We start from the raw sequence: 20,107 nt of genomic DNA, 5'->3' as shown, positions 1-20,107 counted from the left end.
TTGAAACACTCCCTTCAGTCCAAGAATATTTCTACCTTTAAAGAGTTAGCAGCTCAAAGCACTTAAACGAAATTAAAAAAACCCCAAACCCTCAGCGTATAAAGAGCTGCTTTTCTACTTCTTAATACTGGTTATAAATCATTAGCTGCATTAACTGACAATAGCCTCAACTCCATGCATTGCTATTTCTTCTAGTTGCTCTTCTTTTACTAGCAAGAATCTGAACAATCATTGTGACAATATTAACACTCACCACTACAACACTTTTACAGAATCCACAGCTCATTTATTATAGGGGCTTAGGGATAGGCTACTATAGGAAATAAATAACATCCACAACAGCAAGGCATTTCTTTCAGAAAGCATATTTTGAGTTGTCATCTTTATAAAGAAAGTATAAAGTTGTCATCTTTATAAATAATCATTACTGAGAGAACATTAGTTTATGCAAAGTATATGTATATAAAATAATTATATATACATATTATATATATATTATTGTAATAATCATCAAGTCAGTGTATGTCTAGTACAGTTCCTGGTTTTAGACTGTTTATTTCACTTCTTTTCAAAGGCTGTATTGCCCTCTTTTAATATTTCCCACATGCAACGCAGCAAAATAGAGGAATATGTTCAAAACTGCATTTTTGTTCACGATGTCTTCCTACCAAGAGTGCAGCTGTTTGTTCTGTTATCACTTCCAGGTGGTTAGTACAGGCTTTCCTGAATCTCTTGCACGATTTCCTTTTACTCCACTGGACTGGCCAGAACGACTTCGCAAGTCACGATCAGGCCCATCACTTTGCGCCATCTCTTCATCATATCTGAAAACAAGATAACCCATTCAATGCCTTGTCCTGCTATTCACTACACGAACAAGAGTGGGTCCTCTATATTCTATTTTGCTTAACATCTAGCACTGGAATTTAATATAAGCTGTTCTACACACAGGTTTACACATGCATAGTTTGATATGCAGCTATTATTCAAGGAAGTATACTACCATATGATATTACAATACAGACCAACTGAAATACTTTCAGCTACTTTTTGAAAGAAACAAATCATCTGGCAGCTTTGGTTGAACTCCTGAGTTTGTGAAATGTTATGCTTGTGAAATTTCACACGTACTTCTGTATTTCTCCTCACTACGTAGGTCTGTGGTTAAGCAGGAACATAAGACTGCTGGCAGTTCTAATAAAGTCTTAAGCTATTGCTTCAAACAGCGGCTTGTTAGCTGCAGTGCTAAAAAACTCCACTGTTGCATCGGAGAGCGAGTAGGGAAACAATGAGGTGAACAGTGTGCTTAAATTAAATGCATTTGATGACATATATTTTGTAACACTTAACCACAGTGACAAGTAGTTATTTAAATATCTAAGCCCATTATGGCCTCAGATAACCTCAGTATATACTTATCCCTCAGCCGCCATGCAAATTCTAAGCAGAATTTGGCTATAGATGCATAAAGACAATACTACAATATTTTGTAGAACAGTCATAATATACACTTAGTTACACTATTGTATAGGTATTCACAGCTATCATGTATATAACATTCATTAAAACTTAACTGATAGTTCATCCAACACAAATATAGTTAACTGTCTTTACTAGAATATAGAAAGAGTACTTAAGATCAGTGTGAACTAGTGGATCAGCTACATACATAACCACATTCCTGACATATTGAACAATTGCACCACTAGTGCTAGAGAACCTGTCTGAACATTTTCTCAAAAGATATGAGAAACTGTATCATCAATATGGTATTTAAATCAGCATTCCTCTGTATAAGACCAATAAATCCTAGATAAGTCCTTCAGACACTCCAATGTAAAGAACTCTGTCTCCTTCATTTCTCTCTTTGTAATACAGATTGGGGAATTTAAAAAATACCTAAAAAACTAATTTTTATTATATCCATGAAATGCAGGAGTCAAGTGGCATCATTTCTATGAACTGAGAGAAAATTTGTATCAAATAGCTATTATATCTATTTAACTACCATCTATATATTACATTCAATACAATTAAAGTTCTACACATGTAGAAGACAAACACTCTCTTTGCCTTTATCCCTCAAATCCAGCTGCTGGAAGCTCAGAAGGTGCAGGCAGGGGCCTACCAAGCAAGTAACATTCCCTCTGGAGATGAGGTGAGGTAACCCTGCTTTAGTGCACGTCCACCTCCCACGTTGCTATTGCAGCACCAAAAAAATGAAGTGGCACTTTGTGCCCATTTTTCACATTAGAATGAAGTTCACTTTATCTCTGTCGTCTACATTGCACATTAAAAAAGTGAGGTGACTGAAAAACATTTGCATATATATAGAGAACACTGATAAAACTTACAAGACTTCATAATTCCCAAGAACCTCTTTTGGTGGAGATTTATTCCATTTACAGTCTGGAATTTCCCCATTAGGCACAGCAATGTTAAGTGTGTCATTAATAAGATTATACTTCAAGATGCGATCATTAGCAGTACTGGAAGTAAGAGAAGGGGAAGCATTAACCTACAAAAGAAAAAAAAAATGTCAGCATCAATTTTTTGAGTGTTATATAGTTCTCCAAACAGCATGTGTCATGACTATATGTACTATGTGGGAAACTAAGACTCAGTGTCTCAAAGCACATCTTTCAGTTCCTCAGATACTAGAAGGAATCCCCCACTGGGCATTTTTCTTTTTACTTAAAAACAAAAGCATCACACCACTAAGTGTCTGCCTTGTCAGCCTGAAGATTTTTGTTGAGACTAGATTCGCCAGGGTTAATCGACAAGACATAGATTTCAGGGCTTACACTTTGCCTGGTTCACTCCAACAGCTGTTATATACAGGAATCTGTGGGTTTCTTCTAGGTAAACAACTTTTATTTATGTTCTTAATCTGAGTTCTCCCCTGTTAAACTGTGAGCTGGAGAAACACATACGTCATCTCTAGTCAAAGCACTACATTGCATCTTGTTTTAATTAAAACTGGGCTTCATTTAACATCTCTCTTGTGTTCCACATTTATTATGGAGAAGTGGTATCAGAACAATAAACAGTTTTTTTTATATTTTTTTTTATAAAGTCCATTTACCTTTGATCTTTCACTTCCAATTAGATTGAGAAGGAAGAGGGCTGTTTATAATTTATTTTGAACTTACAGATCCAAAGTTAATACGCTACAGAGAAATCTACGTGAAAAAAAAGCCTTCCAAATATCCCAATTATCCTTTATGTGCCCCTTTTCTATCCTCTCAAGCTGCAACATTAAGGCCATGACAGCATTTAAGTTTGATGTTACGCTCAAGCCAACGCCAATCTTCCAGCTACTGATACAGTATCTAATGGGGCTGATAACATTCAGGCTGCCTCTGAAGTCCAATTGTATGGACGCACTGGATTTAAAAGACAAAACAGAAAGCCACAAACAAATAGAAACACGAAACAAATAGGAAACAAAAGCATATCCTAGCTGGGTCATCACATGGCCCATTTTACTTTCCAGCATTTTTCTTAATCCACTTACCTGAGGAACAAAAGATATTGTTTCAAAAGAGGAAAGACTACAGTGACATCTACTTAGTTTTATTCTGTGAAATGAGAAGGAAGCTTCGTTCCTGTATTTTTTGTATCTTTACCTCAATTAGCCATGGTTTAAGCTTGTCATCAATGATAATGTCATATCCATAGCACTCAAAGCAGTGTTTATCATTATTCATAACAGGCTAATTAAAAAAAAAAAAAAAGAAGAGACAACAATATTAAAATCAACAATTCAATAAGTAACCTAATTACACACTTCGTTTGCTAGAAACCACATGCAATTACATTATGAATCTTCTACAACAGTTTTCAGCATTGTAATTCTAATAAAAGCTTGCTAACTAGTAAGTTCAGGATTGCCTCTTTTTTCCAAGCTGTACTGTAAGTAAATATTTCAATATTAATGATTGCATTAATGCCAACTACTAAGTTACATTACTTTTACATTATGTTTCTAGCGTGAAAATAAAAGTGGTTTCATATTTTGCAAAAGTAATAGCAATATTTAAAGCCTGCACACATCAGGAGAAATCAGGAAGTTATAAAATTTACATAACATAGCTTCACATAATCATGAAATCTTTAAACTTCAGAAAAGGAGACTTATTCAAATACATTTCTTTAACTATACTCTGTAACTATGCAGACATTTGTGGTCAAACAATTACCAGATACATTTTAAAATTATAATTAGCCTAAATCAACTATGATCCCAAAAGCCAAGAGAGACCAAGGACCAAGTTGTGCTGAGATGCACATCCTCTAGAGAATCAGTAGTTTTCCAGTATCTGCTAAACATTTGCAGTATGCATGGTAAGACTTTTCTTCTATGCAAATCTCACCAGATCTTTTAAAGAAACCTTTGTAACAGATTAGTGCGATGATTTCCCCTAGACTAATAATGAAAGCTTTTCAGTTCTTCAGGGAGTGAAAGGGGGAAGGAAGAACGAGCATCTTTCACTGCATTTGCCATTGTCAGAAAGACAGAGGACCAAAGCGTTGCATGGTCAGTAATTCTCAACACTTTCTCCTCTCTTTTAAGGTTCTGCTAACATTTGTATTAAATCCTTTTTCTTCTCATCTGGTTTCAAATTTGATTGCACATCAGAGGCTGAGTTGAGCTATCCTTCCCCATCTCCCACTCATCCGCACTTCACGACCTTGCCCCTCTTTCTCCTGCTGATTCTGGTGTTCATATGGTCCTTCAGTGAGGTGATTCGGCTTATTACATTGGCAGAACACTAAGATAGTAATTGTCAGTTGGGCGAGTGAGCTGATTCAGCTCATGACGGAGCCAGGACCAACCCAGAAGAGATGACACGACCATGCACTTGGGAATAGGACAGTCCTTGGCATCAGTGAGCTCTTCAGTTACCCCAGCTGACCCACAGGGTGATACCTGCTCTCTAAGGGACTCATGGGATATTACCCAAACGCTAGAAAGTCACTCAAGCATAGGATTGGTTGCTACTTTTCTTTGCTTTTTTTTTTAAATATGAGGTTGTGATAAGTATGTGACTCATGTATAAAAGCGGTGAAAGTAAGTTATGTAACTCTGCTGAACTAATAGCCTTACATTTTCTTTGATAAATTGTCCTCCAGAGCTATTTTTTCTTTGACACATTTGTTATTGCTGAAATGACGTCACGCAACTTGGCAGAGCTTAATTCTATTCACAAGGGCAGTATCAAGTCATATTAAATAGTTCACAGAGCCCTCAAGGAAAGACATGCCCAGAGAGCACACCCAAGATGCACAGACAGCTCACCCACCCACCCAAGATTCAAGTTCACTCAGCTCAGTGAAATCGAGAGATAACAGAATTGCAGAAATCAGCATCAACGCCATCACTCAAACAGCAGGAAACAGATTTTAGGGGTTTTGATGGCAAACTCGCTTTCATGGTTACCAGAAGCCTGTGGCCGTAATGCTATCGCTGGCAGCATTCCAGGAACGGTACTCACTGCAACAGCCTTCAGTGACTGCACAATTATCCAGTGAATTTCATCAAATAATTTGTTTGTGACTTCCTTTCCACGGGTGCTCTCCAGATACAGTCGTAAGTTACTCACTGTCCACTTGCCTCCATGGATATGATTGTAATCATCCTGAAGAGTTAAGAAGTTAATTCAGCCTAAGATTTTGAAGTTGTTCAGCAGTTTTGTTTCATTCACACAAAAAAATCCCACTTATACTTACATGCAAGTATTGCTCTAGAAACAAGCTCAGCAAGTTGCTTTTACTCTACTCTACAGCTTTATGAAGACTTCTGTTTTACTTTGAACTGCCCACTATATAAACAACTGTCTTTATTATAGCTGTATATGTTTATATCACACATTGCAAATCAAGTAATAAATCTTTCTCAGAAGAAAAAAAACAACTCTACTTTGACAGTTTTATAGTAAAACATAATTTATGATTGGGAAATACAAGTTTTAAAACGTGAAAGGAAAGAGTTGAACTTTTTCCTCCTCTGGGGATAAGGGAGAAGTAATTAAGTCAGCAATAGACAAATTTAACTGAAGTTAGCTGTTTTAAAATGCAGCACTTGAAAGCGCTTGTCTGTGTTTATTCATTTAAAATGCGATTTGTCTGTTTACCAAAAGGCAGACACTGTGAATTCTTAATGGTGATACTGACAACAGTTACATTCAAGAGGACAGTGAGTTTATTTTTAAAGGTTTATTTTTCAGGTAATTCAGTATTTTGATATAGAAAAAACACTAAGTGCTACTGAAACAGATCAGGGGAAAAAAGGAGGTTACCTTATATTTGTCTTTTCAGAGGTTATCAAGGCTCTGCTCTATATTCTTTTTAAATGGAAAGACAAAAGCAAACCGAGGGTATTCTTACTGATGTAAAGACACACATCTGGACCACAAATAACTCTCAGAATAAATGTTTTGTCCCTCTATAAAGGTTCTCCTCAGAGCATTTCTAAGAATTAATGATTGTATGCACACTAAATTATAAAACACAGAATGCACAGAGCAGAAAAAAGTTGTCAGAGGAATGAAATCTCTTGTCCTCTAAGACAAGGTCAGAGAAGCCTCTATCTATTTTTAGGCTTTTTCTACAGCTCCCCCCTTAGTAAATTTGGAAAACTGGACTGTACAAATAAAGATCTGAAACACTGTTCTCAGGACTTGCTGCATGGAAAAAATGTCTTGAGATCAGATTCCAGCAAGGGAACAGAGATCAAAGTTTCAACCCTTTTTGCATTTCAGAACAAGTACTCAAATCAAAATAGATTGCAACTGGGTAGAAAAGCTTTACACAATCATAGCTGTTTTTAAAAAAAAAAAATAAAACAAAGTAGAATATTGCAGGTTACTTAGAAGATCACTAACTTAAAATAATTAAGTAGAAGAATTACTGTTGTTTTGTTTGTATTACACATGCAGTGAATAATGACTTAGAACTGTCTTGTCCAGCACAAACATTGCAATGTATACTGACTTACCCCCTTCCTTCATTTTCTCCTTTCCCTCTCCCTGATATTGAATTGTACGCTTTTCCAATTAGGGATGCTTTCCCATGAGCTTGTAGGGCTCAAACACAATGTAACTCTATGGTTCACATAGAGGTTACAGTAGAGATTAACAGCTAGAACTTAAAGAGTTTTTCCAGACGTCATCGTAATTTTGACAAATCACTTGACAGTTCAAATTAGGTTCTTGTTCTAAAACTCTATAGCCTAAGTGCCTCCAAAGTTACTAGACACCTTTAAAACGGAAGGGTAGATAGGATGGACATAGTGGCTCTACATTAAACTTTTCTCACTTCTTTCTGCAAACCTCAACAGGTATTAGCAGTTCAGAATTTCTAAAAAGTTTTTCAAATACTCTAGTAATGACTCCACATCTTTAAGCTATTATTTCTGTTGTCCTTTCTTCTCTCAAAGTGACCTCACCGCTACTTTCACTTCTACTTTTATTTGGGAGAAATCTTGAAGGCCATTCTTTAACTGGTAGAGAAGATGAAAGGGTGCGTAATAGTGGGATAGGCAACATATCACGTGCCTCGCTTGTTCACTGCTACTGCCAACTGCACCGTGATTTATGTTTTAAGTTGTATGAGATCTGCTTTCAACACAACTAATTCTCAGTCTGCCCTGTCAAACAATAATGTGTTTGAAGCACTTCGCAAATCAGCACCTGAGCAAGAAAATATTTGTCGTGCTGAAAAACACCATATTTTGACACTTCCCTGGTATATAACTACCGCCATAAGTGATATTTATAATTCACATTGTTGTTACAGGAATACCCAGATAAAAACAGTTTTGCTATGTTGCACATCTTACAGAACAAAAAGAGACAAGGCACATTTAGCAAGGTTGCAATTTAAGATACACTATATGTATCTTGCATGTGTATACACATATGAATATATATATGCATGTGTATGCATATGCATATGTACACACACATTTTCCATACTCTTAAAATAAAACCTATGAAATTAGGAAGTGCAACAATAGAGCTTTAATTACTGTAACAGAGGCACGGTTTATAAATCACAGACTTCCGCTAAAAATGCAAAAGGGACAGTCATCATCATCAAGTGGATTCCCTGAAGAAACAAGGCTTGTGCAGTGACAGTGTATGCCCAGCTGTTCATGTCACCCCTGACCCACTAGCCTTTCCTCCTACTGGCGAATTTCAGCCTATTTTGACACAGGGAAGTGCTGTCAAAGCTATCAGGTTTCCACATGTTTTATGAATATCAATGGCAAATTATAGGACAGAACAGTTCTGCAGGCAGAGCTCCATCTTTGTCCATTCAAGAGGAAGCCACCATCTGGCCAGGCAGCAAACATTTATCTCCAAGCTCACAACTGCACATTCCCTTTCTTACCCAGAGAAGGAAGCTGGGGGCGGGGGGCAAACCTAGGAAGAAGCTGGAAAGTACTGTGATGAATAAGTACTAGAAATAGGAAACCTGAATTAACTGCATGGGAGAGAGGGAGAGGGAAGGGGAGATCAGGAAGGCGATATTGAAGTGTTATTATAAAATACAAATCCACAGGAACCAGGCTTCATTAATTCCACTGCTCACAGAATCAACTGCTAAGTGAGCATATTAGCATTTAAATGACAGGAGACTAGAAAAAAAAACACCCTGCTTTTAACTACTGCAAGTCAATACTGAGATATCACAGTCTATTCCAGAGCTGCAACTTGTTATCTTGCATACTTTTCATCTGCAGTCTTCTGAAATTTATTTGTAAGTTCAAGATGAAGTATTTTAATTGCAAGATGATGAAGAATATGACAAATAAACTTTTTTATTCCAAGTTTTTTGGGACAATGTAAGAAAATCAGTCTTGCTACAAAAGAGCACCTAGGAACTCAGTACACTTACCCCATGTTTCTGAATGGCAACATTTGTAAGATGTACAAACATGTTATCCAATTCACTTGTACTTGGTGTATATTTTACTGTGCAAAACCGGCAAAATCCAAGTTTATACCTTAAATGCAAAAAGTCATTAAAATGTGTTAAACCCCAATAAGAAATAAGGAAAAGAGCATCCTAGGATACCATGTACATGTTAAACTTCTTTGTGCAATGCGTGCAACACTATTTTGACTACATTAAACATTCTCTCAAAACAAAATACAAATATATACAATCTTACATGTAACATCTCAGTGGACGATACGTAGATACTAAAACATATAGACGAAGATCAAATTTCTTTCCACCAATAAGTAATGGATTGTTGATGTAAAGAGAAATCACATAGGCTTCTTTGGAAGACTGAGATACAAACCTGAAAAATACAAACCATGTTTCAGAATGTAACAATTGCAATGACACAATCTGCTAAGTCTCTTTCCTCTTTAGAAGCAGTCTGTAAATTTTGGATTGACAGAAATCTTGCACCTTTTGCCAAGATAATGTATAAAGTTGTAGTGGTTAGTAATACACACTTGGCATCAGGCATTACATACTAAAAAAAGTTAAAAATACTAAACACATGACCAAGATCAATGAACCATTTAAACTCAGTTTTGAAGTAAACAGGGTAGCCGACCGAACTATTCAGAATGCCGCTCTACCAGCCAGTCTTTTCCTAGGAGAGCATTTAGAGCTTGGCATGGTTCAGACAAGCAAAGAGTATGTATGACATTACATTCATTAGTTAAGGTCTTATACTCCTAGAATATTTGTACTTATGCTTAATGTGCAATTGCAAACCACTGTGAAAAGCTAAGATAACTTTCAGGCTGTGACATTCTTCAGATTCCAGGTCAAATGGAGGGGGGAAGACTCACGCGATATTCGGCCAGTCGCTTTATAGCAGGAAAAAAATTAACATTAGTTGTGTGATCAAAACTTTCAGTAGACAGAGAAAAACATAGATTGCTAACCTGTTTCATCCATTTGAAAGTAGATCGCCAACATGAGGTGTATCATTTTGTGGTCCAAACAGATAGTGTATTTATTTCATATAAATGCTTTGTACTAATTTAAAAAGTGATTTAATATATATTAAATAAAATAATTATTGAAATTGCTTAGGGAAAGATTTTTCTCTTGCTTCCTGTTATTTAATAATATGAAGCAGAACAATTTATTTTTGTGCAATTTTTTCCCCCAACAACACTGAAAATATTTGTATAAAGAATAGTTAATTGAACCGTTCTTTGTACCTCCTTATACCAAAACAAGTCGTATTAAAATCTGCTTGAAGGAGGAAGTCAGATAACAACTGAGATTAAATGCAAAACTAACTATATAATGACAAAGCAATAATAATGAAGTACTTTTCCCATGCATCAGATAATTAGCATGTTGATGAAGTTCACCTGATTATAGAAAGTACAATAAAGGGTTTGCGTTTTAAGAACTTACGAAGATGTTTTGCTATCTCGAGACCATTTTTTAATTTGGGAGAGTTTATTGATTAGAAATATTCCTTTTCCTTGAGCTTTGCCACAAGGTTTCATAATCCAAGTGCTGGAGGGATTTTTTCTGAATTCTTCAACAAAGAGATTATAATCGGCAGGAAGCATAAAAGTAACAGGAACAAAATCTGAGTTAAGGGAAAAAAAAAAAAAGGTGCACAATTAAGGACACTGTATCTGGTAAGGCTATTGACAAATACAGACTAAAAAAAATTTCAGTCTTTTCAGTTTTCCAGCCTGGCATGATCCACCTTCATTAAGACTCATGTTGCTTTTTACCTCATTTAAATTCTAGTTGTAGTTTTTACTTAAACAAACAGTTGCAAAATATTGCATGCTGCTAACTTCAGATTAATAGATTTTAATTCATGAGTCAATTTTCTTCTTGTGTTTATATGCTTTGAAATTAGAGTATTACATACAATTCCAACTTAACTATCAAACCTTCTCAATTTCTTACGTCATCTTTTACCATTCCGCCAACGATTATCATTCTCTGCACATGCAAAATGTGGGTCATCTTTATTTCCATGTAACTCCCATTAGTCATTCTTATTTGCTCCACAATCAGTATTACCATGCTTACTGAAATCTAAAGAAAAGCATTTCTCGCTTTTTGCTGTCAGATTACCCTTACATCCATCCATACAGGACTGCTTTTTTTCTTACATGGATGAATCGTTTCACTTTTCCAAGATGTAAATCCACTCAACATACCCCTGTCTCTGTTTTACTCCAGTGCTTTCTGGCCTCCAAAACAACTTTACCCTCCTCATTCCTGATCTATAGCTGGTTTGGTTTTGGTTTGGGATTTGTTTTTTTTTTTGGTGGGGTTTTGAAGTTTGGGGTTTTTTTATTTTCTAGCAGTCATTACTTGTTCTCCAACTTCCCCCAAATTTCTCCTCTGAAGAGTTTGTTCGTTCAGTTCTGTATAGAGCTTTTCTGCAAAAGTTTAACATAGCTTTTGCTCCAGTAAAAGATTTTCAGATAATGTTGTTTCACTTTTGCACTGAAGAAACTCCAACTTGTCTCATATGAAGTTCCAAAGCCCTTTGGTTTCACCACTAATCTTATTGCAAAATACCTTAATCCCACAATTTTCCCTCTTCAACACAATTTAAAACAAAACAAAACAACACCAACAAAAACCCAACCAACCAAGACGTCCCCCAGATTCCTCCCTGCAAACACAAAAAGCCTGGTTGCACACCTATTTCTGTACCCTTACATTCAAAAATAATAATTTCATTATCACTTCATCCAATGTTGCTTCAGTTAATGTTGCACTGTTAAATTTAGTCTTCTTTAAGGACCTTACTACTTACAAAACTAAGTCTAAATACAACTTCCATGCATACAAACTGGGTTTGTTCTCCTCCTTGAATACTGCTGAATACTAGCAAGTACACAGTGGAAGAATTGGGCCTTAGTGCTTTGGTAACAGAAATGTTCAATCTTATATTCCTGCTTTGTCTCTAATTTCAATAAAGATCCCAATCGAGTGACATCCTCTCTATTCCTCTCAATTTGTAAAATATTAGCCATTATACTTCAAAGCAAGGTTTGTGAAAAGCTTTGAAAATATAGTATTTCATATGAAATATTCACTGCTACTTTTTTTATCGCTTTCACTATTCTTGTGTTTCCCTATGCTCTAATGACAGATTTGAGGGGAGGGAAAAAGAGAAGACAGAGAGAGAAGGTTATTAGGTTTGCTATTAGGTTTGCAAAATGCAGCAAATAATTTTAGGACAAAGTGCACTTTATTTAATTGACAGGGACAGAGCATTTCAAGATAGTCACTTTAACGTTCTAACACTTCAGAGGTTCAGTGCCGTATGCACAGAAAAGCTAGCTCAGTTCCAGGTTATTGACCACGCGGGAAAAAAGATTAATGCTTACAATGAGAACCACATACCCAAATAAATATATTTCCCATTTTCATCCTTTTCTGCAAGAGGACTTCCTTCTTTCTCAAGTTCTTTTCTGTAGCGCTTGATATTCTTTACCATCAAATCTTTTCTGGTCAGTTCATAGTGGTTTGGGAAATGATTGACAATTTGGTCATCAGAGAGGCGGTAACCAGTTTCCACACTGAAAACATTTCTGATTGTTTGTACACTCATCCTGAAAGCAAAGACAGATACCAAATGATTTTTACCAAGAAACACAATTCAGGAGGACAAAATTGAAATTATTTTGTTACATTAATTTCATCTTTTCTCCATCTCATTTCTCTTTATAGTATAATATTTTGCTGCACCAACAATCCAACATATCCCGAACTTCTATTAGAAAAACCAGTGAAATCCTGCCAGAGGGTTTATTGATCCCTCTACTACTACTGAAATTGGCACAGAAATTGAGGAAAGGAAGATGAAAACTTGGTCCTACTGGACTCCGGCTTGTGGACAGTCAGGTCAACCCCCAGCAGGGCCTAAAAATGACTGATGCATACCCAAATGCTACAGAAGCATCTTTCTAAATCTGTTACTTCACTCTCTGGAAATTCAGCTTTCCTCTTAAAAAAAAGCCACAAAAATAACTTCCTAGTGACTACCTTGCTACTCCAATTGCAAAGGACTTCAAGCATATGAACTGAAAACAGTGATTCAGAGATCTTGCTAAAAACACTTGTAAACACCAGATCAGAGGGCTGCAGTGACAAAGTCATCAAATCAGTTATCTACTTCATTTTTCACAGAAGATAAGAGCACGAGAAGATAAGAGATACGAAGAACTTTCTGTATTAGATGTCTCACATTGGAAATTTAGGAATATTTCCTGAATGCCATCAATCCGCTACGTTATCATTTCAGGAAGAAAAAACCACAACCCTAAATCAAAACAAAACAACCAGTCACACAACAGTTTCCATGAGTGCCCTGTTCCCCCACTCCCCCCTAACCGCATTCCAAACGCATGAGCAGATTACTAGATTCCTACCCATTTAAATAAGTGGTTCACAAAGGGTACATTTGGCAGCACAAACTGCCATTCTGTCGTATTTGAAAGGGACAATATAAATTGTTTCGTTTACTTAAACAGTATTGTTTCTGCCAATTAAAAGATTACTGCATTCTAGGACAGCATTTTACAGTCTTATAGTAGACAAATGCCAAATAAGAAGCCAGATTATTTATTGTCCTCCTTTCACCATTATCTTGATTTAATTTCACATTCACTCTCAGTATTGAAACGCCAAATAATTAGTCTGCATATAAATCATTACCATGAAGGAGAAGGAAAGTACAGTTCTCAAGGCCTTTATTACAGGAGCCTGGACTCTGGTAACAGGGCAAGCCCCTGTCACACTGATAAAAGAATATTTTATCATATATTGGAACTGTGTACTCTGGGATTATTTTCCTTATGTTGTGTAGCCAGAAAATTTTGGGAAAAGATACATTCAAAGATTCCCCTCAGGCCACAAATGCCCTCCAACAGTAAATGAAAAATCCCGCTTACTGCATTAAAAAAAAAAAAAAAAAAATCAAATAAAATCAGGTATCACATTTCAAAACAAAAAACACTGAGCACAGCCTTTGCCCTGGACTTTTTACAATTGGTATTCCCAGAAGTAATTGATATCTTGCTAGGTCAGTGACTTTCCACACCTTGACAAAAAAACCCTTGGCAAACTAACGCTACACGAGATCAGTAGCATAGGAATGGATTCGTGCAGATGGGACCTTCTGCCCTGAGGAACACAAATGACTTCAGCAGGTCTGCACAGATACAGGAATGTACCAATGCAAATCTGAACAGAAGACCAGCAACAGCATAAGACATTACAGAAGCAATAAAACAACATTACACTCTTAGCAGCACTGCAGTAAATCAGTGACAATTTCTGCATCTTTCTTTTTTCAGTATGCACTTTAATATATTATTAATGGTATTAACATAAGATGGTAAAATGCTTCACAAATTTAGAAATTGTTATTTTTAACGTACTTACCAATAAAAATTCCAGTCTTCATTTTCTGCCACCTGAATCCAGCCTCTTTTTTCAAAGTTGTTTATCAGAACAGACTTTTCTATGTCAGTTACCCATTTCACTTTTCCTGCCATTATTCTAAAGCAGAATCAACCTGTTAGCAAAGAAACGTTTAAAGATGTGAAGTTGAAAACAGGGGAGAATACAAACCAAGAAAGTGAGAAAAAAGTTGCATCTAGAAAGCACTTTAACGTAAGTAAAATAGAAGTAGTAAATTAATTTAAAAATCAAGGAAAATAACATTTTAGGTTCAGACTGAAACCCTGCATTTGTCAACTGGACAACTAGAAACAAGGACACTACTTACAAGGACCTTTCACACTCCCCAGCCAATCCATCTTTCATGAATGGGCACATAACTCATGTCTCCCCCTAAATACACTAATGACAGAAATCGCTATTGTACACTTATTGGGTAATATTTACAGAACCAAGCACAGAGCACAGACATTTTATTATTTCTAACCAAGAATTAGATGCATATAAGTTTTTGCTTTGTTTTGAAGTAGGAGAGTTCACATGGATCACTTAGTGACTGTAGAAAAAAAGTAAACGATTCCAAGAGAAATCCCTTACATGCTCTATCATGAATTAGGATTTGCTATACCGCGAGGAAAGGAACCAAAGTAAAATTACCAACTTTATGTTTTCTTCTCTGTATTTCATGCAGCCATGATTGTGCTTTTTGCTCCAGCTGGAGGGGATATGGATAAACCAATACCACTAAATCCTTGACAGCAGGATTTCCCCAAACCTAAGGAACAGTGCTTATAAGCTGCATTTCAACTCATGACACCTAGGTGTCACTTTCTGCATTAGATCTCTCATTTGTCCAGATCAGCCTTTTCTGTTAGGATCAGGTGATCATTCTGGCTGGAAGGGATCTCCAAGAGGTCTCTTGTCCAGCCTCCCACTCAATGCAGCGTTAGCTATGAGGTCAGGCCAGGTTGCTCAGAGCTTTATCCAGCCACATTTTGAAAAACTCCAAAGATTTACGGATTCTCTGGGCGTCCTGTCTCACCGCTTGACTGGCCACATGGGGAAGGGTTTATTCCCATATATTTTTCCACATATTCTGAACCTCTCTTCTTTCAGCTTATACCTGTTGTCTCTCATCTTTCCACCCTTCACCATGCTAAGGAACCTGGGTGTATCTTTTTGATAGCTTCCTCGTAGGTACAGGCAGGCTGCTTTTAGGTGGCCCTAGAACCACCTCTTCTCCAGGCTGAAGAAACACAGTTGCCCCAGCTTCTCCTCACCAGACAAATGCTTCAGCCCACTGCCCATCTTGGTAACCCTCCGCTCGACTCACTCCAGTTCATTGATGTCTGTCTTGTTCTGGGAGGCTCAAGTGTATTGGGTTTGTGTGTCAAGGTTTTGGTAGCAGGAGGGCTATAGGGATGGCTTCTGTGAGAAGCTATTAGAAGCTTCCCCCGTGTCCGATGGAGGCAGTGCCAGCTGGCTCCAAGATGTACCCACCGCCAGCCAAGGCTGGGCCCACCAGTGACAGTGGTAGTGCCGATCTGACTACTGAAACGATGCTCTTCCCCCTCAAAGCAGGACGTCCTTCATGCATACATAGTCTAGAGCCAAAACCTACAATCCAGCTGATGTGGACAGAACACTATATTTTATAAAATGAACAACATATTTACCCCATCTCTCAGTGGTGAAGCCCAGCCTCCCAGGATCTAGGCCTGATTGATATAAAACTATTAAGCAAGCTAACATATTCATAAGCAAATGATAATAACTGATAAGGCCGGGGGTAGACAGCTCTCATAAGCAGTTTCAATATTGCTGTTTACTCTTTCTGCAGTTCATTCCACAAATTAGTTTTACAATTGCAGCCTAATGAATTTTCCTAGTTTCACAAAAATCAACCACAGAGAAGTGCTGATTCAGAAGAAAATCTCTTTGAGCCAAAAGCAGATTCTTTGGCACATACCTCTCTCCCAAGAACAAAAACCACCATGCAAGGGAGTGGGAGACACACACACATAACACCATCTACTGCTCCCTCTACATATACTTTTCCATTAAAAAGTCAATTAAAACTTCAAATTATCTTTACTAATGTAGTACTGTAACTAATGCAAGTAAGTAATGAATGTAGTTAATACAATTTCTGCAATATTGGACTGGAATTCAAGGGGTCAGTTTCTGGAATTCAGTTTCTAGGACTAGATATGGAGATGCACATCTGCTAGCAAGCTAACACCCCTATGGTTTCACTCTTCCTGGGAGGCATAGCCCATTACATAGTGCTCCCACTTTTTCCTTCCTAGACTATTTAAACTCCACAGGGCAGAAATGTTTACTATTAGACTTCCATTTCAAAGAGTTTTAGACACACTTATTTTTATTCACATTGATAAAACAAGTTGAAATCAAGCTTAAATAGACAGATAGAAATGAGTATACACAGGCCCAGGGTCTTTTTTGTCTGTGATTATACCGTACCTAGTTCTACAAGGTTGTGATCTTTCTCTGGGCCTTCCAAATACTACAAAACAAAAATAAATGAAACAAAGGGATTCATTTATTTGTACTGAAGTATGTATGACTCACAATCAGTGACTCATCAGTACCACACACTATCTTGTTGTGGTTTTAAAAGTTCAGGAAATAGTCAGCTTGGAATAGAATTGTCCCTTCAAAAGGAAATGCGCTAAATGCTACGATGCGTTAACCAAACACAACATAAAATTTTCAAGAAGCCTTAAAACGTGTCCCCCACATATCCAAACTACCCTATTAGGTTTAGCAACATCCAACACCAATGCTATACACAGAGCTGTACACACCTGTGTCTCTGTCACACGACTCCCTGATCTTGCTCCCTGTTTTGCAAGTGTCTCACTCCAGCATCCTTAGTACATAAGCTACAAGTACCCTCAGGGCTTGCTCTTCCAGAAACGCTGCCTCAGACAAATGTAGCTGCCTGCTCCTCTGTCTTTATAGCAGCACATAGCTGCCACCTCGCAAAGATTAAGAGACCTGGTGTACTGCCACAAGCAGGGCTAGCTTGACAACACTTCTAACGCTGCAACCTCATTTCTACCCTGGGATGCGACAGCTGTCACAGCATCCATTCTGTAGGATTCTTTAGGAAGAGATTTCAACGCATGCTACACATCCTATGGCAAGGAACCCTGAATGTACTGAACCAGCAAGCGGATTTTGTGGTAGCAGGTGGGTCTGCTCCATGATTCACTGGGCTCCCAGAGACTGCACTGTTTGACTTCAGAAGCCAGAGACAATTCAACAGAAGATCCACCCACAAGGCGGCAAGCTAAAATTAAACCAAAGCTAAAAATTGAAGATAACTTCTACTACAACAATAAAAATTACAAGAGTTTCATTATTTTCCTGTTCTGGGAACTTTAGGCTTTATAAAGCCATTCCACTACAAGAGGATTAAAAGGATAGTAATACAACAGCGGACTGAAAATTAGTCCTTGGTTTATGTGGACTGTTTGATCATCTCAGATGATGTTTAACGGGCCTGTAAATAAAATCTGCTGATTTTGTGTAATTTGATTACTGAAACCCACAAAACAAGGAGTCACAATAAATAATATAAGTTGTACCAAAAACTGCCTTATTTTCAATAATATAATTTTAATACAACACAATTTTCCACAGGAATCCTCTAATCTGCAACTAGGTATTCTAGATAACCTCATGAGATTGCACGAGATAACCACGCATTCAAACTTATGGTCAGCTGAGATACACAGCTTCAGTAAGCATCAAAGAAGAGCTGTATAACATGGCCTTAACCCGCATATAGGAGGGTAACGGTACAGTAAGTCAAATCCTTCTCAGAGCACCAGACCTCCTACCCAGAAGACAGGAAGCATATAGTATAAGCACAGCAGGCCTGACACTTCCCCAAAACACTGCCTTTACTGGTCATGGCAACAGCACTTTAAGGAAGCCTGGCAGAAGCCAGACCCAAGGCGAGGCCCTCTTGCCCCAGCACATGACTGGAATAAATTCATAAGGTGATGGCGAGACCCCAAACCATCCCAGTCATCGCTCTTCCCGGGATTTACTGCCACTAGGGAAGCTACTCGCACTGATCACAGATCATCTTTTCATGCTGCAAATTAAGTGTATGTAAGCAGTGCCGGCGACTGCATGGGGACAAGCATTCACAGAACGGTTTGGGTTGGAAGGAACCTTAAAGACCATCTAGTTCCAACCCCCCTGCCATGGGCAGGGACACCTCCCACTGGACCAGGTTGCTCAAAAGCTCCATCCAGCCTGGCCTTGAACACTTCCAGGGATGGGGCATCCACAGCTTCCCTGGGCAACCTGTTCCAGTGCCTCACTACTACCCTTACCATAAAGAATTTCCTCCTGATGTCCAATCTAAATCTACCCTCTTTCAGTTTGAGGCCATTGCCCCGTGTCCTGTCATTACACTCCCTGATAAAGAGTCCCTCCCCATCCTTCCTTTAGGTACTGGAAGGCTCCTATAGGGTCTCCTCCGAGCCTTCTCTTCTGATCTAGCGAGCTCTGTTTGCTTCTAACAACTGAAAACATTAATTGTGGTTCATTGTTAAGTTTATTATTGGAAAATCCAGTTCGGATGATGCAATTGTGCCATCACAGGAGACCGGGAGGGCCTGCCAGAGCCAGTCCTAATATGTTAGGGATAAAAAGGAGCTGAAGAATGAAGCCGCCGGGTCACTGGACCATCGGAACTGGGGAGCCCGGGGAAGCAGACCACCAAATGCCCCAGAAGCAGACACGTGCGCACGACACACACTCCCGCCGGGAACCGCAGCGAAGACAGCCAGGCTCGGGCCTCCACCAACGCCTCACCCGTGACGGGTCTTGTCGCGACAGCGGCACGAAGAGGCTGAACCCGCCTGGCTTCTCTCCCGTCCCTCCCTGGCACCCTCCGAGAGCGGGCCCGCACGGGGAACCTGGGCCAAACGATTACCTTCCCCCTCCACCTCCCAGGAAGGGTCGCGATCCCACAGGGATCTTCAGCTGTCGCGACAATCGCGGGGAGGGAGGGGAGGAAGCCGAGCGCCTCCTCCGACGGCGGAGGGCGGCTGCAGCCCGCACCGTGCGTGTGTGTGGGAGGACCCAACCCGCGCTCACCTGCCGGCAGGAGGGAGGGGTGGCCGCCGCTCCCCTCACGGCCCGCCGTCCCCGCCGGCCGCTCCCATCGCCCCCGCCCGGCCGCCGCCAGCCCCCGCTTGACCCCGCCCCTTCCGGCGCAGCTCCTTAGCAACCGCGACGCGCTGGGGGCGGGACTTCCGGAGGGGCAGTGGCGGGGGTGGCGCGGTTGCCAAGGAGACGCACAGCGGCCCCGCCCCGCGAGCGCGAGGGGCTGCGCAGGCCGGGGCGGCCGGCGGCCATTTTGTCTGCGGGACGGGCTGGGCTTCGGTGTCTTTTTGCTGCCCAGGGCTGGCAGCCACGTCAGGGCAAACCCTCGGTATCCGCCCTACGAGGGAGGAGAGGGGCAGAGGGTGCCAGCCGAGGCCGGGGCGTGGCGCAGGCCCCGGTGCAGGCCGCAAAGAAGGGAAGGGGCACATTCCTTTTGGGGCCTGTGGCAGACCCTGGCCTTGCGTGCTGTTTTCCATAACCCTCTGAATACTGTGAGCCTGACAGGAGGGCCCTGAAACCTCCC

General features: G+C 39.3%; 1 protein-coding gene across 2 annotated transcripts; it reads right to left on the bottom strand.

Annotated features, from left to right (window-relative positions):
- Positions 1–537: 537 nt before the first annotated feature.
- TTLL1 (TTL family tubulin polyglutamylase complex subunit L1) lies at positions 538–19,681 on the bottom strand. 2 transcript variants are annotated; one of them, XM_074591145.1, is made up of 10 exons: positions 19,576–19,673; positions 14,416–14,548; positions 12,373–12,581; positions 10,402–10,582; positions 9,182–9,316; positions 8,905–9,013; positions 5,499–5,642; positions 3,630–3,716; positions 2,355–2,518; positions 538–824 (listed from the first exon to the last, which is right to left on the bottom strand). In XM_074591145.1, exons 2-10 carry the CDS (start codon positions 14,526–14,528, stop codon positions 695–697), a joined length of 1,272 nt encoding a protein of 423 aa, XP_074447246.1. In that variant the 5' UTR covers positions 14,529–14,548; positions 19,576–19,673; the 3' UTR covers positions 538–694. The 2 variants fall into 2 exon arrangements, 1 of the variants encoding a protein (XP_074447246.1); XR_012587525.1 differs by having other exon boundaries at positions 669–824; positions 3,518–3,716; positions 19,576–19,681.
- Between the last annotated feature and the right edge of the window lie 426 nt (positions 19,682–20,107).

Source organism: Larus michahellis, chromosome 1 (assembly GCF_964199755.1).
Source record: "Larus michahellis chromosome 1, bLarMic1.1, whole genome shotgun sequence".
Classification (NCBI taxonomy): domain Eukaryota; kingdom Metazoa; phylum Chordata; class Aves; order Charadriiformes; family Laridae; genus Larus; species Larus michahellis.
This window is presented reverse-complemented; position numbering and strand designations above follow the sequence as displayed.

Excerpts from the sequence above, each read along its gene's own strand:
- TTLL1 (XM_074591145.1), bottom strand. The coding sequence starts at position 14,528 with ATGGCAGGAAAAGTGAAATGGGTAACTGACATAGAAAAGTCTGTTCTG. Across the intron at positions 9,014-9,181 it reads CGTCCACTGAGATGTTACAT|GTATAAACTTGGATTTTGCC; the intron begins GTAAGATTGTAT and ends TTTGCATTTAAG. Across the intron at positions 3,717-5,498 it reads AGTCACTGAAGGCTGTTGCA|CCTGTTATGAATAATGATAA; the intron begins GTGAGTACCGTT and ends TTTTTTAATTAG.